The 24,546-nt window shown below is 36.2% G+C and overlaps 1 protein-coding gene across 1 annotated transcript in view; it reads left to right on the forward strand.

Annotated features, from left to right (window-relative positions):
* Positions 1 to 24,546, forward strand: part of STARD9 (StAR related lipid transfer domain containing 9) — a 1,457,104-nt gene that overhangs the window by 1,420,431 nt on the left and 12,127 nt on the right. Inside the window, exon 33 of the mRNA XM_044073541.1 lies at positions 21,935 to 22,093. Coding sequence (XP_043929476.1) covers positions 21,935 to 22,093 — 159 coding nt within the window. The remainder of the gene's footprint in view (positions 1 to 21,934; positions 22,094 to 24,546) is intronic.

The raw sequence follows: 24,546 nt of genomic DNA on the forward strand, positions 1-24,546 counted from the left end.
TGGTGTACTGCAAACATTCAGAACTATTTAATAACTGATAGTGGTTCAGAATGCAGTTCACTGTCTTTTGCTTATTATCTAACTTGTATTTATTGACATCTTAGCATATGATTCAAAATGTGGCGACCCTAATCGGGAAAAGCCGAAAGACACAACATTTAATTTTAGGCAGGAAGAAGTAATCTGAACAGTTCGTAGAATTTTAGAACTCCTGCAGCAACACAAAAGTGCTTATGATTCTAATTAAGCTGCTTCAAGCTGGTCCTCATGACAAGGGCTTACAAATGAACAGTTTATCAGCTACAATTCACACAAAAACATTCATGAGTGAATCCAAGCCACTTCTGCTCTATACATCAATGCTTCAAACCACTAAAAAATAACAAAAACAATTACAAAGTATGTTAACCACTAAAAAAGCTATTGTGCTTAAATAAATAACATTTAATGGTTCAGTAAGCACTATTTGTAAGATATGTTTAATAAAAAAACAGACTGTCATTTTTGTCTTCCTTTTTAAGTTGCTTTCCTTCCATGCCTGTTGAGCATTAGCTTCTGTTTCTACACCTGGAGAGGTCATCATCCTGGCAGCCATATGGGGGGAGGTTTGATCTCACACTACCACCACTTGGGTTAACATGCATAGCAGGCAAATGCCCTTGCCCCACTGGCCACCCATACCTAAAGGATGTAAAAGTAAAAATTGTTCCTTGATCAAGGAGCTACCAAACATCTGTTTTTTATTTAGTCCCCACACAGCACTGGAATAGGAAGAGATTTTCCTCTGCAGTCCCAACTGCAAGCCTTTGCCAATCTGACTTCGATGCCACAAGGACAAGAGTACACAAAGTTCCCTATCTGAAGTACATAACGTGCAATTTTGAGTTTCTCAAATATGAAATATTAACTTCATCTGCAACATAGAAAAGAGAATGGTGGGTTCTTGACCTGTGGCACAGATTCAGGGCATCTTTATGTGCAACTTGTAACCCAAGTTTGAGAATGGACTCAAGCTGCTGATTGAGGTGGCTGGAGAGAATTGAATGAAGTGGTTGAAGACCAGCTCTTCTATTCTTCAGATGGGTGAGGAAAGGAATGCTGCTTGTGCATCCCCTTGTGGAAACCTGGAGTCTCATAGACAAAAATGTAGAATTAGAAATGACTATATAGTGATGTTTTCCTAGTGGGTGGATGTGTCCATCATGTGGACTGTGATGTCATTGCATGTTGTTCCTTCCAAGGTATGGTTTCTGACCATGAAGGCTCCCCACGTCCAGTCCCGTGCTCACCACTGTGTCTTTAGTCCTTCTGGCTGTTATGATTTGGGCGGTAAGACCACCTTCCTGAGTAGTCAGACCTGCCCAGTGAAGGAATGCTTCTGGGAAAGGAGCTATAGACTTTCGTAGTGAAAATGGAATATATGTGAGGATAAACAGGAGAGACAGTGGTATATCAGGGAGGAACAGGGAAGTGAAAACATATTGAAACCACCTGTAGGTCTATCACAGCATTTTAGTAGGGGCTTCCCCATGCTCTCCCAGATGTGGAGGATAAATATCCAAATCCCGGTAGTTGTACATACTAACTCTGAAACGGTTTTTTTTTTTTCTTTTAAACACCTTTATCAATTTGTGACTTAAGACATAGGCAAACATATGCTAACAGAAAAGAAAACAAATCATTTTAACATTTTTCCATTTAAATAAAATATACATCACATGTAATTTCTTTGCTACTATCATCAGCCCAACATTGCAGAAAATTGCTGAATTGCTGCCTTTCCTTATGCCTCACTCCTCCTCTTCCTCTTGAACATTATCATGCATGTATCGCTCCCACAATTTCCATTTAATTCTGTGTAGTTTGCTCCTTCCCTTTTCTAAAGCTCCCTCTTCAAGTTTTTTATCTCTTTTATAATATTCAGTACCTCAAATACAGTTGGTGTAGATGTTGATTTCCATTTTCTAGTTATTGCTTTTGGCAACCAACAGAATTAAACTTGGTAAAGCCTTATTACATCTAGGCAATTCAGATCCTGTATCCCAGCTCCAAAGAATCATTTCCTTACTACAGCCATTTGCTCACCCAATATTTCTGATAACGCTCTCTGCAGGGAATTTTTAAACTCTCCTAACTCATTACACTCCCAAAACATGTGCTCCCAATTACCTCTTTCTTCTCCATCACACCCCCAACATTTGCTGTCTACCTGAGTCTGCTTGGGGTATAAAAATACATATGCAAACACTTACAAGCAAAGATTCTAAACCTCTGGACTTAGCTGCATACTTGGCAGCCATGCATATGTCTTACGTTGTTTTGTAAATTGCTTTTAGTCTCTCTTTCCAGTCTTTTCTAACCTCATCTGATTGATTGTTATAGTTATCAGTGCAATATTTTATATGCCATACTAACTATCCCTTTTTTAACAGCTGCTTCTGTTCTAGATTCAACTAAAAACTCTACCAGAGCAGGTCTTTCACTTAAAATCCTCCTATCCCTTTCTATTTGCCTGTACTTTGAGATCAAGTCCTGGTAGTAAAATCAGTTTCAAGCCTGCAATCCAAATATCTTCTTGACCACATCTCACTCTATTATTTTTTTCTGCTTATTTGCCCACAGTATATTGGCTCCTTTGCCAGGTTTTTCCAATAATTTCCAACCCCCCCTTGCCTATTTTATGTACCCCCATTGGCAAAATCTCCTTTCTCCATTCTCTTATTGGTTTAGTTCTTAGAATACTTTTTGTAACTTTATGAATATAATAATCTGTATTTGGTTGTTATTCTTCTTAAGTATCTGCATCCAAAATCCCACACTCTGTTTCTTGACCTTTTCCCTTGCTTCATCACCATCCTTTTCCACTTTGAATTATCAAAGTACTCCAAGATCCACAACCAGTAAATCCAGTGCAGCAGATATCCAACATGCAAAATAAAACGCGCCAAACTGTCGAACCACTACTTTATTTAAAACACAAAGCTTTCAGGAACACCAAATCTCTTCTTCAATGTATAAAAGACATTGAATTGAATTCACATAAATAGCAGGTAAAGCAAGTCACATGATATGGAATGGGAATGAACAAGAATTACGTGAGTCTATATTATGTAATCAAAAACCCATATCATCGAACACCACAACACCGACACACACAGCCCGAACTGCAAATACGCCAAAACCCTAAACCATGAATTTTCAAATCTTGAACCATCATAGTCTGCCAACACCACTGCACGCTACATACTACATACCCAAACATAATAAATAAAACACATACATACACTAACCAAACCCTGCTTCTAAGCCTACACTAAACCTTACATACATTACTATCTATGCACTTACCTTAACCCGCACCCTAACCCTAAGGTCCGTAACTATCGCACACTTACCTTACGGAGCTATACCACAGACGGCCTACCATGACACTTTGACATTTCGTGTTTCGCGGTTTTGAATGTTCACTGTTACCGTAGTTTGTGCTATACGTGTCGGTCTTGTGGTGTTCACTGAAATGGGATTTTGATCTCGAAATATAGACCCGAATTACGTGACTTTGTTTCCTACTTAGATACTACTACTGGATTTTTGCAGTTTAAAGTGAACTGTTCTAAAGAACAAATACAATTTTTAGATGTATGTATTATAAAGAATGAGAATAAGTTAGACACTACTATATATAAAAAAGATGCTTAGGCTAATAGGTACCTTCATCGAAAAAGCATACCCTGGTCATACTTTTAGGGGCATTGTTAAAAGTCAACTTTTAAGGGAGAGCAGGATCGACACGGATATAGAGATGTAACCAACAGATGATATACATGCTCTATGATTCTAAGTTAAGAGGTTATGATGACGATTTATTAAATAAAATGAGAAGAGAAGTGATTGGTGAGAGGGAACATAGTGCTAAGGCTTATTTTTCCCAATTTGAAGGAGATGCACCTAGAAGCTATGCAGGGGAAAATGCAAGGCTAAGATATGTTATGAATTACAGTAGAGCATCACATGCTGTAATGAAGTTAATTATTAAGAACTGGGACATTCTACAGGCAATGCCTGAAACTAGAAAGTTTATAGGTGATGAGCCTCAATTTGCCTTTAGAAATTGTAAAAGCTTGAAACAACGATTATGTTATAAGGACATGAAACAGACTGTCCATCAGGAATATATAAATAAGAAAGGCATTTTTCCATGCCTAAACTGCTCTAGTTTTAACTTTATTATTTCTGATACTGAATTTATACACCCAGTAACCAGAAAGAAATATTCCTTTAAATGTTCAGCCACCTGTAATACAACTTTTATAGTATATTTAACAATTTGTTCTGTATGTTCCTGTTTTTATATAGGGAAGTTTACTAGAAGGTTAAGAGACCGTATTATAGAACACCAATAAGATATTAGGTGCAAAATACTGACAAACCCACTCGCTAAGCATGTAATAGATTGTGGCCCTAGCCATATATATAAGTTTAGGGTAGTAAATCTTGACCAAAAATATAAGGGGAGGTGATCAGAATATTAAATTAGAATTAATGGAATATGAATGGATTATATGCTTGAAAGCTGATTCTTTTACAGGCTTAAATACAATGGTCACGTTAAAGCCTGTTTTAAAAATAAGACAAATGAATTTAAAATAAGATATAGATCTGTTGTACTTTTATAAGTATATTTATGTTTAATTATTTGTGACTATTGATTGGGAGGGTTTTAACATGTGGCTTGCTTTACCTGCTATTTATATGAATTCAATTCAATTTCTTTTATACACTGAAGAAGGGATTTGGTGTTCGCAAAAGCTTTGTGTTTTAAATAAAGTAGCTGTTCTACAGTTCGGCATGTTTTTTTTTTGCACTTTGAATTATCACCTTCTGCATGTGTTATGTATATGAGCTTTAACTGTGTAGCTCTAAAATATCCCTTCAAATCAGTTAAACCTAAACCTCCTTGTTCTGTTGGAAGGATTAACGTATCCCACTTAACTCTTGCCCTCTTTCCCTCCTAGATAAATTCCTTCATTTCTTTATTATTATCCATAATTTATCAGGTTGATAAAAGTATGCCCGGCCCTTATTTATTTGTTATTTATTTTACTTTTATTTACTGGGAAAGTCTGACTGGGCGGAAACCATTTTCAGATGAGGCCCGGGGAGAAAAGCTCCACATATTAGCAATTACATAGATAATGAGTTAGATATAAATCAAACACAGATGAAACGTTTCATAAAAAACAGATATAATAAACATTGTGATTAAATAGTAAGTTACATAGCAGAGAATCTTAATTCAGTACTTATAATCAAAATGGCACAGGGTTCTTACTTTCTGAAATTGTCAATTACAGCAGTACAGCTTTACAAAATATAGTGAGCATCAGTGCAGAGTTACCTTGGGTCCCTTGTTGCTTTCATTGTGATGGTGGATGCTGGAAAGCTAAAAAGAGCAAAAAGAAGATACTGTGGATAAGTAGAAGCTGTTAGTGCTGGTAGTTGGTATAAAATATGGTCATTTAGGGAATGAATATATGGTAATATACTAGGGTAGGAAACAGAAAAAGAGGGAGTGGATATATGGTGATGTACTATGGTAGGATACAGAATCTGAGGTTGGCATAGTAATGACTAATTGGGAATGATTGCGTGGGGGGAGGGGGATTAGTTGTTTAGAATTAGCCTGAGCTATACAAGACTAAAGGGACTAAAAGCATTTTTACTGCTTGTATCTTAATATCCATACCCATAAATTAGTTTCCAGTTTCTCAGTTTTTGTATCATCCTTTATGTAATGTCTTCTCACATATCTTTAGCTGCCATAACAGAATCCTTTTTTTAATCCATACTCCTAAATACTTCAGTCTTATCATGTTCCCATAAATATGGGTATTGCTGAACCAGTTCGTGTGTGGGTACATAATTTACAGGTATAGTGTATGTTTTATTCTGATCAGTTTTATATCCTGAAAAGAGTCAAAACATTCTACAACATTGAGATGTCCTTTTCTGGATTTATCAAGTATAAAATAATATCTGCAAATAAAGCCAACTTTTCTTGATCACATTAACAATTATATCCTTGTATTTCTGAGTCCCTTATTTTCATTGTCAGTGGCTCTAAATATAAAGCAAATAAAGGGGAAAGAGGATACTGCTGCCTGGTTTCTCTATTCAAACACAGCTTAACTGACAGGAACACTCCTACTTTAATTCTTGCCTCCAATCCTTCATTATATTATTCTAATTAACCTTATATTATTCTAATTAACCTTATTATTGTATCAGAAAATGCAAATTTTTCCAGTGCCCTACTCATAAAATCACAGCTTACTTTGTCAAATGCTTTCTCTGCATCAAGACCCACCAATAACAAAAGAGGTATTTTCTTACATTCTGCTTCCCTCAAAATTATCATTGTTCTGTTAAGGTTGGCAACACATTTGTCATTCTTTTAGCTAGTATAGACATAAACACTTTATAATTGTGGTTTAAAATTGAAATGGGTACATATATGAAGCTTGATCTGAAGAGTCTTTGCCATCTTTAGGTAACACAGCCACCACAGCTTTCTTCCAAGATGTTAGTGTTTCCCCTCCTTTTAAAATACTGTTAAACACAATCTTCCATACCTCTATCACTTTCTTCCCTCCTAATTTCCAAACTTCCAGACTTCCACAGGAATATCATCTGTTCCTAGGGATTTACTTATACATCACTGTTTTATCTCATCACCTCCAATCTTAACTGTAGTTGTTGAGCCTCACCTACCTCTAACCTTGACGTAATTAAATCTTCTGTAAATATTTCCATTTGTACTTTTTCTTGATTTCCACTTTCCAATGTTTTATATACATTTTCATAAAATTTCTGAAATCTCTATAAAATGTCTACAGGAGCTCTGGTTATTTTTCTTGTTATAGATTCCATAAGTTTGAACATTTTGCTGCCTAAGTCATTGTGCTAGAAGTTTTTTTTACTCTGCAGTTGTTATCACAAAGTAGTTGCCTAACTGCAGTCTTTCTAAACTCATGCATGTTATCCAGATACTCCCTTATTTTCTCTTTAGCACTCTACATTTGCTCTTCCTCCTCTTCTTCTGTGAGATTCCCATTATTCTGCAATATGTTAACTCTTGTCAACCCCTCTAAGTAATTTCTATTAGTTCTTGATCATCTCTCTCTCTTATTTCGATCCTGTTTTTAAAACTCTTATTTTCATTTTATCCCAGTCACTAGTTATAACTTCTAAAGATATTTCTATCTTTCCTAATGACTCAAGAATAATTTCCACTGCCCATTCCTTAAATTCCTCTCCTTTTAACAGGTAGATGGGAAAGTGCCAGTGTCTTACTTTTACTTTATTACACTGCATTTTTATCTTAAACATTATTGGTGCATGATCAGTAATAGTTATTGGATGTGTGTTGAAGCGTTCAACAAAATGCACATGTTCCTGTGAAATATAATTTCTGTCTAGTCTAGCCCAGTTATTGTACCTTGAGGTATAATATTTAAATTCTGTCAGAGTTCCTACTATTGAATTCACATCTTCCATACCAAATATTTCCATAATTTGTTAAGAAATCTACCCTCTTTTGTTATATTGTCCCTTCTAGGTTCTCTGATACTTCCCCACTATTGCAAATCATATTCCTGTCCCCACCCATAAATATTTCCTGCTGAAGGCTGATTATTTCTCCAAAAATGTTCTTAAACTCCATAATAGCAGTTTTCGGTGGAATATAAATTCATGCCATTGTAATCCTCCTCCCTTGTCAATAGCCCCTACCACAATTCTACCATTTTTATCTTTTTATCCTTATCTGTCACTGTTGGAATCCCTCTTACAATTAGTATTACTCCCCTTTTTCTCTGTCCCAGATGTTCTGCTGAATATCCTTTCTGAAGTCCTATTTTTCTCAAATTCAAATGCTCATTTCTTTCCAAATGTGTCTCCTGCAGCATTGCTGTTTGCACTATGCAGTTCATAATAAAGTAAAATACTGTTTCTTTTTTTATCTATACCTTATTCATGTTGCAGGATAATATGGACAGCATAGCCATCGTGATAAAAAGCTATTGTCCCCACATGTTAAACATGACAATGTTTTTGAAAGTGTATTTCCAGATTTTGTGTTACATGCATATTGTACTGTTTAGCAGGCTGATCTTTTGTACAGTTGTTTCTTCTCATCTTAATTTAAACCTCTGACACATTTTTCCAGACTTAAAAAAAAGCTAAATACAGAACACTCCCATACCCTATTAACTTGCAACAAAGATTCAAAACTGTGTACTTCTTCAATACATGACGTTTAGGCCTCCAGAAGGGAACAATGGCCCCAAACTGCTTGTCACTGACATTTTAAATTTTGCATTTCCCTTAGCAAAGAACACTCAAAATTCTAAATATTAACTGTTTGCACCTACAAACTTCTTATCTCCATGTAAATGTATTCAGCAATGAGTCTTTGTAAATTTCATTAAAAAATAATGCATAGTTGCCCTCAGCTGCATACATCTCAATTCCACTGAACATTTACCAGTGGAAAACAAGCCAGTATCTTAGCAGTTGTAAGAAGCTTAGCATTTTCATGACTTTCATAATTTTGTCTCATTTTAAAATCCTGCATGTTTTCAAAAACACCTGTTTACAGCTTAAGCCAAAGTAGTAATTTAGGCATTCACACTTGGAAAATAAAAAGCGAAACTATCCTAAATCAACATATAACCAGTGTGCTTTTGCACCCCACCTCAACAGCTCAAGATCAAAGCATATAGACACTAAACTTGCTTCTGTCCAGCTTTTTTTTTCTTGTTATACTGTAAAATCTAGATTTCTTACAACTAAAAAAGTACTTGTTTACTTTAATATCTTTAACACTTACAAGACTGCCCCCATATTTTGACAACACACTACATAAAACTGTTTATTTGTATACAATATGCAGTTTATATCGTAAAATGTTTTGTACAAATACTAATAAGAACAAAAATGGTTTTAGTTACATTTAGCTCCCCCCTTTTAGTGTCCTAAACCTAATGATGTAAAGTGGGATATATGCTTTATGGTCCACCCACAAGCTTAACAAAGTCCACAAAAGTCCAGTGTTTTTCAGCCACTTTTTCTTGCAAAACCATATTTCACAAGTGAGATAAGATGCTTTTATAGTCTTCATTTTTTCACTAATTTCAGAGTTGCCGATCTCCCTGTAACTATCCATAAATCATAACTAGACTCTGGTTCAAGTTCAAGGTACTGCTGATTCATCTAGTCAATACATGTGCTTTTTTCTCTTTCTCAAGCATTTTCCTGATTTCACTGGCAAAGTCTGTCTATGATCTGTAACGTAAGAAGAATGAGAAACAGTGTCCCCTTCTGTTTGCTGACTCACTTTTGTGGGATAAACTTTTTAATTCCTCCTTAGCCTGTTCTGCATCAAAAATTTACTTTAATCCCCGAGGAAAAAACACTTTGAAGACAGAGGGATACAGCATCTTGAATCTCATGCCCACTTCTTCACATTCCTTGATCACTGTGATAAATTTACTTCTGTTCTGCCTGTTGTACAATGAGTAATCATTTTCTACATACATTCTGCTGTCTCCAATGTATAATACTTTGCCCTTCTGCCACAATTTTGTCAGGTTCAACTCTTTCTGCTGGTATTATTACATCTTTACTAATGTAGGTCTTGGCTGCTTTCTCATGGCCAGGTTTGGGGCATACGCTTGATGTGCCCTTTCAGTCCAGTTGCTTTTTGGGGTTTTCATAAAATTAATACAGTCTATTCATTCCACTTTTTCTGTGCACTCTGTCTTCTAACTATGCTGTTTTTTAAACAGTTCTTCTTGAGAAACCTCATATTCAGTCAGCTTTTTCTTGATGTCAACTTCTGATTTTTTGCAGTTTTATCAGTTCATCTGAATGACTAGTTAAAGCTTATTCTATATTTTCTAGCCTTTTGTTTGAATTGATATATTCCTTCAATGTTTCATTTATTTTAATAACTTCTGAATACCTTTGATTTTTTTCTCCTCTGAATTACTGGAAGTTGTTTCTTGAACCAAAGCTGAAGCTTTTTTAATTTTCTAGTCACCTGTTCTGGTTGATTTTCTTTCAGGTTTTCCAAATTTCTTCTTTGTTGGCATCCAGGCAGTATAGTTACTAGCCAGTAATTGAATTTTACCATAAAATATTTACAGTGGCATTCCTTTTTCTCAGTTTCTGTTTTCACACTGGGAGAGCTGAAGTTATGCTGTTGATCAGTGTGTAGCTATCTTGGATATTTCCTAACTCTGATATTGCTGCATGTAAAAGCAGGGGAAGTTACTCCCAGATATTACAGTCTGAAACGTGGTATGTATATTTACACTTGCATTATTTTTCTTCCAAGGGTCATGGTTTTAGTCAGAAATTAAGGAAGCAGCCAGTACACAACTAGCTTTGTTGCATGCTCCATCTTTTGGCTGCAATGCCACACAGTGCCTGAAGTGCGCCTGTGCTCAATGTGAGCAGTCAGTTCTGCTGTTGTGCCTGGTCTTTGGTGGTGGTCACGACAGCAGTAGTGGGTCAGTCCATCTGTGCACCCCCTATCCGTGAGATGGGTGAGCCAGCAACAGCTGCTCATTGCTGCCTGCTGTCATCAGCTGCTCTATTGTCTGGATTATTAATCAGTCCTGGTTCACAGAGTTTGTAGTCAGGACTTTATTTCTGTACACCACAGAGCTGATATTCCATTAAGTCTTCTGGCTAGAAAGTTATTAGAAGTTGCAAATCAAAGAAATCCCTCTAGCTGAGATTTCTTAAGACATAGTGACTAACAGAACTAGAACAACTAAACCATTACCTTGAGAAAAAGGTGATCTGGATGGGTTCTTGTGTAGGCATGAATTAATGATCACTTGTGACACAGAAGGCAGAACACAGTTTGCAGGTTGCAGAAGTGGTTGACACATACAAAATCATATTGGTGTGTACCAGTATGGAGTTACCAGAATTGTAATTGCTTTATAATGTTTTGCTCTCACACAACTAATTAGTAAAAAACTTGCACATTATAGCAAGACATCAAATTTCCAATTAGACTTGTTCCTAATATTGGACCCTAACAAATATACCACCTCAGGTACAATGTCTGACTGTCTCAGTGATTGTCTCCCAGTCTATACAATCAGATATCTCACACATCCACTTAAACAGCATTTCTGTACAACACACAACCTCTCTAAGTTTAACCCAGAAATGTTTATTACTAACCTTTCATCTGTTAACTGGAACTTCCTAAAAATCCTCTCCTTAGATGATGCTCTGTCTTACTTCAGTATAACTTTACTGAATATCCTAAATAGCTTTATACTTCCCAGAAGGAAGAGACTAAAAATAAATAATGCAATTTGACTATCCGAAGAGAAGACTGTTAATGCAAGATGGAGATAAAACTTAGAAAGAATGGAAAAATATTAAACACCACAATATCTTGAACACTTTAGAATGCTTCACAATCATACTAGAAAGCAAATTAATGAAGACAAAAAAATACTATAATAATTTTGTGAATAATAGTAAACACAACCCAAAAAATTCTGATCAGCCACTGAAGAAATCTTGCATCCTGGGCAAAAATTCAATAAACACTCTCCCAGTAAATCATCACTCAAAACTGTAATACAGTTCAACTCTTATTTCATAGGTAGTGTGGCATTTCTAACCAAGGATTCCCCAACATCTAATCCTAATCCTGCCCAGCAGCCATATATCACCACATCCACTTTCACCTTCAATCCCCTGCTCACATCTATATAAAACTAGTCTTAAACAAGCTCTAACCATGTTCTACTTCAGCTGATGACCTTCCAAGTGAGTACATTAAAATGGCAGCTGATAGCATTGCTTACCCTGTCTCATTACTTATTAATAGATGAATCCAGGAATCCCACATTACCTCTCTATGGAAAAAGTCATACAATATCCCTCTGCGCAAAGGAGGAAATTCAACAGACAGTAAACTTTAGACATATAGCAGTCTTATCCCCCTCTCCAAAATACTTAATTGCTAAACTGTCTGCTGCAGAAAGAACTCCTGTCCCCCATACAACATGGCTTCTGTTCTTCCTATAGTACTAACACTGCACTTCTAACCTATATTGTCAATAAAGCTAGAGATAACGGCAAACTCTTCTCCTTCTTATTTCTAGATTTGTCTAAAACCTTCAACACAGCTTGTCATAGCAAACTTCTACTTTGAATGCCCTGATTTCGTCTCTGTCACCCCTCCCTTATGTGGTTCAAAAGCTTCCTATCCAGTAGTAATCGGTCAGTAAAATGGCACTCCACCCTCTCCACCGATGTACCACATGGCTCGATCCTTGGTCTCCTCCTCTTTAACATTCTGACCAACACCCTCCATACATCCACACAACAGTCCTCCCTAATACAGTACACAGATGACGCCACATTCATTTGCACATCTGACAACATGGAAACCCTCCAAAAATGTATTCCGCCTGCTTTAACAGCAATTGCAATGTGGCTTTATAACTCGCAACTCATGCTCAACCCCTAAAAAATAAACTATTTTTTTCCCCAAATCCCTCTTCCCACGAAAAAAAATTTAAAGTCCTCTGTCTTGATACTACAACCATTGAGGTCACTTCTTATAGCAGATTATTAGGGTATGCATGCATTTGATTGGCCGGTGGATGGTCGATCGGATTATTGCCGAAAATGGGCTCCTACCCAGTAAGACGTACCCAGTACTCAAATGTTAATAAATAAAAATAAATAATTTTCAACATTTAAAAGACTTTTAAGTCAACAACTATGCGTTTCTCATCGGCAAAAATCACAAACTTTCATTTTGGTACTCTGTTCTTCCTGGTTCAGTGCTATTGCATCACACAGCATGATATCATGTTAGCTCCTTTCCTCCAGGACATTCACTCTTGAAAAATTTAAATAACCTCATTTATTCATTTTATTTATACCAGTTACCTCTTAAACCCATTCAAACACGAATAAATTGATGCATCTTATCAAAGACAATTAATTAGAAGTATCATCCTCTATCCCATCGCCTCATTATTCCACTCTTATCCCATAATGCTGTTAAGGATCCATGAAAATCACAGAAAAAGTGTCAGTTCACCCCAGCCAACCAAGAACATAAAGAATAGCTGCACTGGAGATAAACCGCAGGTTGAGGTACTCATAGGGTGAGCAAATAAACTGAAAGTAATTGTTCAAGTTTAATAAAAGTATTTATTCAGGTTAAGGGCTTTTTGTCCTTCAGCAAATAAACACAGGACTTCTTCAGAACAGATGCAGTACAAAGAAAAATAGCACTGTATAAACAACATATAACCCATAGTAAATACCTCATACACGATAAAGGAAATAAAATAAAAATCTAAATATTAAATTTAATCTTCTTAGTAAACCTAATGTATTTTGAGAAGCAAAGAATTTTTTTATCAGTCAAATCCATATGAAATGTATAAAATGTTAAAAAGTATGTAGATTACTATATATAGGTGGCAGCAACACTTGGGGTGGCAACAGTGATTTATTTCTTATTTATTGACTTAATATACTACATTTATTGTAAAAATTGTTTTGTTCTTGAAATGTTTTGATTGTAGAGTTTTATGTATATTGATCTACATCCTTTTTTAGCAGATGGGTCTTATCTTTTTATCTGTTGTGAAGAACTCCTGTATTTATTTGCTGACAGAAGAAAGTGCTTAACTTGATTAAAATACATTTATTAAACTTGAACAGTTGCTTTCAATTTATTGTTTACCAACCCTTAGACTATCTCAACCCATGTTTCATCTCCAGTTCACCTATTTTTTTATGTTCCTGTTAAGGATCCATGTTGTTTCATTGACGTTGCAAAACATCAAACCCCATATGGTCAAGACCATATGATTGAAGTTATGGAATATCAAAAACAACAATAATAACCAAAACTGGATTTATGCACCAGTCAAGCCCCACTGTGCCCCTAACACCCCCTGATAATTATATACACAGACTCCAAGATCACAATACAGTGTGGAAAGCTCAAATTCTCGGATTTCCACTGTACCACAATCTCAGCACAAATGGTTCAATGTTCTGTAACTTGGATCATTTAGTCTTGACCGTATGTGGTTCTGTGTTGCAAAACATCAATGAAACAGCATGGATCCATTAAATATTTTCTACATATCCTTACAGTGTTTTAATTTATCATACTCCTCCTAGCAAATTTCTCATATTGTGGCGCTTACTTTTAAAAGGTGTTTCCATCTGACTGCCTCTAAACCCACTGTCAGAATTCAGTCACGCTTGACATATTGCGAATAACAACAGCCATGGACGAAAAACAGAATGGCACTACTTGCTTGACATATTGCTCCTGTAGAATATAATGCTGCAAACCTGTCCTTATCACCCCTGTTGCACCTTCATCCCTTAATTGTGTTATGTTCTCAACTTTCCTTTAGCTATCTTCTTACCAAAGTGCATGCCATTTTCTTTTGTGACCTCCATATTCAGTGCACATTATTCTGAGCAAGGGAACATGTCACATGCACATCTTGCACAGTATACACAAACCATATATCTGTTGTCCTGACATCATACTTACTTGCTAGTGTGTTGTACCCCTGCTGTCACCTGTTTGACTTAGTCTGACAATCAGAAACCTAAAATACCAACTATTTATTATCTATATATTTACAATAACAATTTGAAAGACCATCAGAATAAAATGCAGCTTACTTTTCCATTCTTAGCTTCACATTTGACACATTAGCAGAGCTGGCTTCCAAGCATCCATTTCTACTGGTTTGCGCATATTTTATTTCCTTTCACATCTTCAGTGAAGCAATTTTCTCCTTGCTCCATTATCAAGCCCAAAAATTCTTAAATATGTGTGTGCTTATTATATTTTTCCTAATAATTATCAACTGTACACAAGAAGATGCATTTAGTCTTGTTTAAATAATTTCATCTTTCACTGTTCTTCAATTTAACAGTACTGTACTGTAAAATGCATTCATGTCACCTTCTTAGCAGCATCCATAATATTAACAAAGGTTATACCTCCCATTAAAATTTTCCATAGGAAGGATCATTGCTGATTGTTGGCCACATGTATACAAGTAAGACAAGTTTCTCCTTAAACCTTAAAGTTTCATTCTCTTTTTATGAATACTAGTGCCATAATGAAATTCTGTGATCAGCAAGTTATCCATTTCAAAGCAGAACAGTGTAGTCCTGGAGCATAGCAAGTTTCCATCTGCCCCTAATCTAAAAAAAAAAAAAAAAAATGGGCTCACACTGGATGCTTATCCGTAACTCAGTATTCAATAAGATACTTTAAAAACAGCATATTTATCATAATTGAGATTTCATTATTATACACACTTAGCCCATGTGTGACATCTACCTGTGATGCTTCAAACCTGAGATTGACTAATGATCCAGGAAGCAGTAGTGTTGGATGTAGGAGCTAGGCCTGAGCAACTAATATTCAGCCCAACTATCTTGAGAGTGAGGCTTGAGTTTTGGGACATTGTTTTGCTCTTTGTTGAAGATAGAGGGCAGCATTAGTGCCTTAGAGTGTCATGGACAGAAATACTCATGGGTGTGTGTATACATCATTACACACTTCTCTCCTTGAGTAAAAAGTAGGGTACTGAAAAAAAAATCCTTGCTGTCTTCCTCTTCCAAATATGGTTTGAATGTTCCACCAAATATGGCCCAGGCTGGTGGATATGGACTAAGGACAAGCCAATCAGTTACAGGGTAGTTGGTAGGGGGAGGAAAAGCAACAATCCCTGTAATTCGTAATGCTGGCTGAAGTGGCAAACAAATTAAAAAAGTAAACATACAGTTTTAGTAAATGCTATACTAAACAAGTTTCAGCTAGTGCATGTAATAGTATACATTAAAATAATAACTTCACTACGTATATTTGTAGTAATCATAGTGAAACAGTTTTGCCAGCTACTTATGTAGTACCTTAAATATCCTTTTGATCATAAAAGTACATATTCAAACAGTTAACTGAAATCTCTTGCACTGTCTCCGGTGAGGCACACTGCATTGCATGAAACCCCTTTTTCTTGTCCATCTGACTCCTGTTGCTCCTCACATTCTTTTCCATCTCGAGTGGGCTGGGAGACTCTCTCAGATTTACAGATATAGTGTATTCAGTCTTCATCACCTTCTCAAAATAACTGAATGACTACTCCTTTAGTTTATCTATTGATTATTCAATATTTGTAAATGTCAAATCTCCCACTGCTGAGTAAACTATCAGCACAGTTTGGCCAGCCTGTTTTTTTAATCTGCATGTCTTACACTCCCTGCTAGCTTCCATAAACTGCAACCTTAGCTGAAAAGTTGCATTCCTATAAATATGATCAGCATGCATTATTTGACCTGTTGCCATAACTGTCCTTCCTAGTTGCCACAACTGCCACAGTAACTGTTCCTTCGAACCTATGAAACACACATTTTACCAAAATCTACCTGGGTCTATCATACAACCTTTCTGAAACAGGAAGTAACAGTAAACGCCTTCTTGATTCCCACTGACAGTTTCATAAAATCTGCACTTTACTCATGTATCAAAACTGTCCCAGTTTTGGAGGAACACCTGTAACATTTTCTTAAAATTCTGCTTCATTACTCCTAAAACTGGAAAATTTTTTGAGAAATTGTAAGTTAATAAAACTAGCATATTACTTTTTTTTCCCTTAATGCTGGAGGTAAAAGTTGAGCACGGTGCTCCAGTTTGGTTTTCACAAGTTCCATTAAGTAAGTATAAATCCTCCTCCTCCCTCCTCCTCCTCAAAATGTTTATATCAGACACACATTTATCATTAGACCACAATCCTCCATTATAGCCAGCAGTTGCTGCATATATTCCATTTGACCACCCAAAGTTTCATACTTTGACTACCTGCTGCTGTAGAGGCATCTTGATGAGATTTGGGGCATGCAAAAACTCAGTGTTGTCATCTTAAAGCAGTTTCAGTCTCTCTATATTTCCTTCAAATAATATATTTATATGTCACAAACCACTCTTCATGTCTTACATTTTTTTTATTTTATAGGCATTTAGTCAAATAGTTTTTATTATCTGTAGTGGTTGACTTTCTTTTCGATTACCATCATCACACATTTCTCTTATTTCAGCTATTGTTTCAGACATAATTTTTTACCAAACTCATGGAATGCCACTCACAGTGAATTTACTTTTAATCACCAAAATATAACTTTGTTAACCTCATAACGTGGAGTAGATGGGGAGGCATAAAACTTGCAAGCATCATATTTCTCTACAGTCCTGCAAACCTTTGAAGTCAGCTTTACAGGAAAGGACTCCTATTTTCTACATGAGTTTGATAGCATCTCCAAATTTGGAAAGGAGTAATGGAGGCCTAGTCATCATCATCCATATCTTCTAAAATTGATTCATATTTCTGGGGGGGGGGCTCGAGGTTTTGCTTTCTGCAGGTCCTTTTATAGGCCTTTTAGCTACAGGCGATTCAGTTATGATGATCTTTTTAGTTGGTCATCAAGTACAAGAAGAAGAGGATTTTTTAAACGAGATGTTTTTATTAAATTGTCACATAGGTAATCACACATTTATACAAATAAAACAAACCATATTGACATATTTTCAGTCACAAAAGTTATACATCACTTATAACCTGTCCAGTCATTGTCAAACATTACAAAGCTAATTCAATTCCTGCCTCCCCTTAAACCTCAGTCCTCCTCCAAAACATTATTTTGCATGTATTGTTCCCACAATTCCCTTTATTTCTATGTAATTTGCTCCTACCCTTTTCTAACGATCCTACTTCTAGTTGTTTTGTCTCTGTTATTATATAAACTACTTCTAGTATAGTTGATTTAGACTTTGATTTCCATTTTCTAGTAATTGCTTTTTTTGGCAGAAACCAGAATTAAACTCAGCAAGGACATACTATGTCTAGGCAGTTCCGATTCTGTATCACAACTAATAAAATCATTTCCTTAGTTACACCAATTTGATCACCCAGTATATCTGATAGAGTAGAGTGGTAACTCATTATACCCCTGAAGAATATGTTTCCAGTTACCTCCTTCTTCCCCATCATACTATCAACATTTGCAATATACCCGATGAAAAATTCTTTGGAGTCTGCTTGGGGTATAGGATACTTATGCAAAGACTTCCAAGCAAAGATCCTAAATCTTCAGACTTTGTTGCATATTTGGGAGCCATACATACATCCTCCCATTGTTTCCTTGTGAATAACGTATCCAGTCTCTCGTCCCAATCCTTTGTAACCTCCTCTGATTGATTTCAATAGTTATCATGCAGTATTTTATATGCCATACTAATTATTCCTTTAATAAAAGCAACTTCTTCTGGATTCTACTAAAAACTCTACCAATGCTGGTCTTTCACTTCGGATCCCCCTACTTCTTTCTCTTTGCTTATACTCTGCAATCTCTAGCCTGTAGTCCAAATGAATTTTTGGCTTCTTGCCATTCTGTTACCTTCCCCTCTCTAATTATTTGCTTCTAATACCTTGATTCCTTTTCCAGTTTTCTCCAGTAAATTTCAGCCTCCTTTTGTCTGTACACCTAATTGCAGACATCCCTATTGGCAGAATCTTTCTCCATCCCTATGGTGGCTTAGTTCTTAGAATAATTTCTGCTGCTTTATAAATATAATATTCTGTATGTTTATTGTTATTCTCCTTAAGGTTCTGCATCCAAAACCCCTTTCTCGCCTTTTTCTGGAGATTCCTTCCTATTTCTTCATCATCATCATCATCATCATCATCATCTCTTTCCACTTTGAATTATAGGTTTCTCCTTGTGCTATGTATGGAGAGCCTTAACTGTGTAGCTCCAAAATACCCCTTCAAATCAAGTAATCCCTAACTACCTTGTTCTATTGGAAGGAACAACTTATCACATTCTATTCTTACCCTCTCCCCTTCCAGATAAAATCCTTCAACTCTTTATTACTTGCTATCCACAACTTCTCCTGTGGTTGATAAAAGTATGCCTGACCTGTGTATAAAACTAAAGAGACTAAAAACATTTTCACTGCTTGTGTTTTGCAATTCATATGCATAAAACAGAGCTTCCAGTTTCTCAGTTTTTGTATTATATTTTTTTAGTATCTTCCCACATATCCTTAGCTGCCATAACAGAATCCTTTTTAATCCATACTGAATTATGAAGTACTTCATTTTATCATGTCCCCATAAATATTGGTATTGCTGAACCAATCCGTGTGTGGGTACATAGTTTACAGCTATTGCCTTTGTTTTATCTTCATTAATTTTGTAACACAAAAAGACTTGAAACTGTCTCAGTATGTTCCACAACACTGAAATGTCCTTTTCTGATTTTATCAGGTATAAAATATCATCAGCAAATAAAGCCAACTTTTCTTGACAAACATACCAAAATTATGTCCTTGAATTTCTGAGTCCCTTATTTTCTTTGCCAGTAATTCTAAAAACAATGCAAGTAACAAAGGGGAACAAAGACACCCCTGCATGATTCCTCTGCTCAAATAAAACTTATCAGAAAGGACCCCCCTATATTTTAATCTTTACCTCCGATCCCTCATCTATCCTCCTAATCAACTTTATAATTTTATCAAGGAATGCAAATGCTTCCATTATCGTACTCATAAATTCCCATCTTACTCTGTTGAATGCTTTCTTTGCATCAGGACCCACCAAAAACAGTGGTATTTCTTCACATTTTCTTTCCTTGTAGATCATCATTGTTCTGTTAATGTTGTCAAATGTTTACCTTCCCTCCACAAAACCACATTGATCCATATCTATCAATCTTGCCATTATACATATAAATACTTTATAATCATGGTTTATAATCAAAATAGGGCCTATATGAAGCTTGATCTGATGGGTCTTTACCATTTTTAAGTATTACAACCATCACCACTTTCTTCCAGGATATTGGTGCTTCCCCTCCTTTTAAAGTACTGTTAAACAAAGCCTTACGGGTCTTCATCACTTTCTTCTATCCTAGCTTCCAAACTTCCATTGGGATACCATCTATTCCTGAGGACTTTACTACAGATTTGGTTATACATCACCATTTTATGTCATCTTCTCTTATTCTATTAGTAATTGAGCCGCATCTATCTCTAACTTTGGCATATTTAATTCTTCCATAAACATTTTCATTTGTATTTTTTCTTGATTTCCATGTTTCTCTGCTTTACGCAGATTTTCATAAAATTTCTGAAATATTTCTAATACCTCTACATGATCTCTGGTTATTTTTCTTGTTACAGGCTCCCTAAGCTTGGCAACAACTCTTTATACTTTCTGTTACTTGAGCCATTGTGCCAAAAGATTTTGTGCTCTGGAGTTCATATCAAAAGCAGTTGCTTAACAGCAATCTTTCTAAACTTATGCACATTATCCAAGTAGTTCTTTACTTTCTCTTTAGCTCTCTGCAATTGCACCTCTTTTTGTTCTATGAGATTTCCCTTTTTTTCAGTACTTTAAACAAGGAGGGAGGTTGTTTAGGAATTGACTGGGTGTGGAGTACGAAAAACCTCAAAGGGGAGGATAAAGAAGATTTTTGAGGCAAGGGTGCTTGAGCTTGCCAAGAATTGACCAGAACAGTGGAAAGACCATACTGTGCACTGTAAAATTTGATTGCGTTAACTATGCCTCCCAAAAGTGCAGTAGCAGGGTAACTCAATTTTATAGAAGGAACGGAGTTTAAGGAAGAGCACTTTTACTAGTAGGGTAGATGACTGTGAGGTGAGCAGCTGTCAAACCAGTGCCCGTTGGGCAACTTCTGGGTAAGCCAGCATCAGGCAAGCCAGTGCTGGTGGGATGGGGGAGGAAAGTGGCATCAGTTAGGCAGATTTTGGTGGATCTGAAGGGACCAGCAGTTGCTGCACTGACATCAGTTGGGCAGTGAGCAAGACTGCTGAGGTCTGATATGTGGTTAAGGATTGAGCCTTGTCATTTAATGGTTACTGTCAGCCAGTCTAAGTAAATTTTCAGCAGGATCTTAGTTTGTTAGAGTGGAAGAGAGGAGGTCCTTATTGGCTCCAGGAATGGTTAGGATACCTGGGCAGAAGTGGGCCCTGCTTAAAACACAGACTCTGCCATTATAATTTGGGCAGAAGGCACATGGAAAACTTCTGAATGTCCTGTTATGCTTCCAAACAAAATGATGACTTTACATGCCTATCTACAAGTTAGTTTTGCCACAGGTGCACTGCACTTGTTAACAAAACACCTGACTGCTGAAGGGCCAAGCCCTTATGAGTCACAGCTTAATGAAAAAAAAAGAATTATGAAAAGGGAAAGAAGATGAGCAAGATAACTAAATGTTTTGAGTGTAAAAGGATAATGAACACTTAAACATTGTGCTTATTTCCCTCAAAGCAGACCAGTCTCATTCATTGTAAGCAAACTATTTCATGCGTGGAAAAAAACTGGGTTATTATGTTAAAGCTTTGCACTATGGCACATAAAGGTGCAGTTACCCATATGGAAAAGTTTTGTGCAACAAACAGCCCTAAGTTCTGCAACACTAGTCCTAACTTCTCCTGTAGCTGAAGTTCTTAAATGCTGTATTTCAGCTCAGCTAAAGTAATGTATCATCTATCAAGGAGTTTCAGTATTGTCAAGGAAAATCCAATATTACCAGTCAGAGATCTACACCAGTGTTTCAAAGCTTACTGAGTGAGTCTAGGCTACTGTGAACAAACTCCGAAATGGTTCTAAAGCTGAACTCACCTGCAGATATCATGAGGAGTGTTTTAAAGTAAGTCTTATAGCAGGGAATATTTTACTGCTAATTCTTTGTTTCTTTAGTAAGATAAATGGATGCCAAAATTTGTCCTAATTGTATTTATGTTTTTCAGGAAAGTCGGTACATCTTGGCAGTGCAGTCAGTATATGATGAATCAATGCCACGTCCTGGGAAGGACATGGTCCGTGGTGAAGTTCTGCCCAGCGCCTGGATATTACAGCCTGACAAACAGAATGGAAAGGATGTCACCAGAATAATATACTTGTTGCAGGTACAAACCTAGCTGCTGCACTCTAGTTTTTCAGATTAAGTGGAGGTGTAGGACTCCCAGTATTATCTTCAGTCATCCTCTCCTCCATGCCTACCAGAAAATCATGATAGTAACAGGACTTGATAAGTTCATGTATTACGTAGAGCTAGGTCTTCCTGTATGGCAGCCTGATTTTTTTTTTGCTTGACAGTGTTGGAGTAAGAGAGAGACTTTGAGCCTGTTTGTAAAGGAGTAGTGCTATTTCTTCCTTTTTCAGCACTAATAACAAGGTCAGCTCATTGCTTCTCTTCTTCAGTTTCTGTCAGAGACCATAGTTCCCTATATTTGGGAGTAGTCGTGGGTTATTTTGCAACTTGCCAGTCAAACATTCAAACTGACTGTGTGCTTGATGAGTTTCTCTCCTGCCCTGACAGGAAGATGAAGTTGTCAGTCCAGCAGAAACTCACCCTGGCATAAGTAGAGTGCATGAAGTCTACGGTCTTTATTGACATAGATGATATGGTATATTATAGGTCACTACACATTGCCCTTTCATTTAAATAGAGATTAAATTGATTAACTTAAGTGATCAAATGATATCCGCAATCCCAACACCACTGTAGCTTATTTATTGTGCAAGTTCCCTTCAAAACACACTTATGCACACAACATAAATGCACATGTACATCCATGTTGTGAGTAGAACCTACTCAATTTTCATTCATCTCTATTCAAGGAGACAAGAAGAGAAAGAGAGAGGCTGCAAGACTATATGACTGCTGTTTCCAAGGAGTCCGCTTATTTTGGCTAATGTCCTTCCTTGTAATGCAAGCTTTTCTCTGTCTTTAGGCACACAACCAGGAATGTAGTTTACTACCTGTAGCAGCACAGGGTGCTCTGAACGAGCGACAAAGTAGTGAATTAACTTTAAAAAAAGCCCATTTACTTTAACCCAGTTTTGCAATCTATTTAAATTGACACACAATATTAGAGCACAAATAAATAAAATACATAAGAGTATTTTCTGTAATTTTACTGCAAATGAAGAACATGCCCTTAATTATTTGTGTGTTGATCATTATAGAAGATTTATACAAAAACAAATGAGGGTGAGCCACTTGTGGTAACAGATACACAGCATTATATTACTAAAAGTGATGAGATCTTATCTGATGTAAACTGTGATGTTAACCATATTGATATTGTAAAGGCATACACAACTTGAGGCCTTTATTTTAAGTGAAATGTTTATAAATGGTTTAATCGCTGAACACATGTATGATTTCCATGTAGATTCACTTTTAAGTGAAATGTTTATAAATGGTTTAATCACTAAAGACTTGTATGAACGCAGTGTATAATCACAGAACACCTGTATGAATTCCACATATAATCACAGAACATATATATTCCTAGTGGTAATAACAACTTTTTTTGTGTGGCATTTAAAACTTCAAAAGAATTTAAATCACCCTTCGATCTATGGTAAGTGTGGTGGAGTCAGAAATGCAATCATTGCCCATGGTAATGGGCAAACAGCCGAATTCCATATTCAAGATACATAGCATCTCTTGCTAGAGATACTTGTTCACTTCAGTTATAAAATTAAGGGCAATATAGTTGATAAGTTGTCTGTTAATTACCATTGTTGTTCAAGACATTTATCTGGTAATCTTTTTAGAAGGCTTGCTTGCAGTCAGTAACTGGTTGAGGCAGAGGACAGCCAGTTCTAGCAATGAAGAGAAGACCCATTGGATCTAATTCTGGATAATATCTACTTTTCTTTTAACAAGTACTACAAACAAACATCAAGCATAGCAAATGAAGTCATGGTCCCCAGCTATGCAGCTATTGTAATTGCTAATTGGAAAGTGAACATTATAAGGAAGCCTGACTACTCTGACCACATTCTTTGTTAAATCAAAAATAAATTGCATTAAAACTGCAGTAACAAACATCCCTTGAAGTATTTCTGGATTTTTTTGAACAGTACCACTATTTATTTAAGTTTTTTCAACCAAAAAACTGTTTGCTAGAATATTTAGACGAATTGTAAGTAGCAATAATTACTTGCATTTCTAAAGTACAGACCCTAAGAATTTAAAATAGAATGTATTTAAGAGACTCTGATTAGACTTCCTGAGAGAAGCAATTAATTTGTAGAAAAACAAGGATTCTGGAAAAATGATTTTGAATAAAGGCTGTAAACAGTTAACTAAGATATACTGAGATAGCAACAGAAATGTGCAGTAGACGTAAACACATTATAGAAGAAACTGATTACTCTAATACAAACAAAGATGAACTCAGATGAAGCAAGCAGACATAGGATAGCTATTACAGCATAAACGCTAAAGGAATTGCAGATAGCTGTAGCAAGGGCAGGGTAAAGAGGGTAACTCACCCAGGTGCTAGCTGTTTGTTGCCAAGATCAGTGCCTTTAGAGAAGCACTGATTGGTGCCTTAACATGAAA

This window comes from Protopterus annectens, chromosome 6.part0 (assembly GCF_019279795.1).
Source record: "Protopterus annectens isolate FY-2018-M chromosome 6.part0, PAN1.0, whole genome shotgun sequence".
NCBI classification, from domain to species: Eukaryota; Metazoa; Chordata; order Ceratodontiformes; family Protopteridae; genus Protopterus; species Protopterus annectens.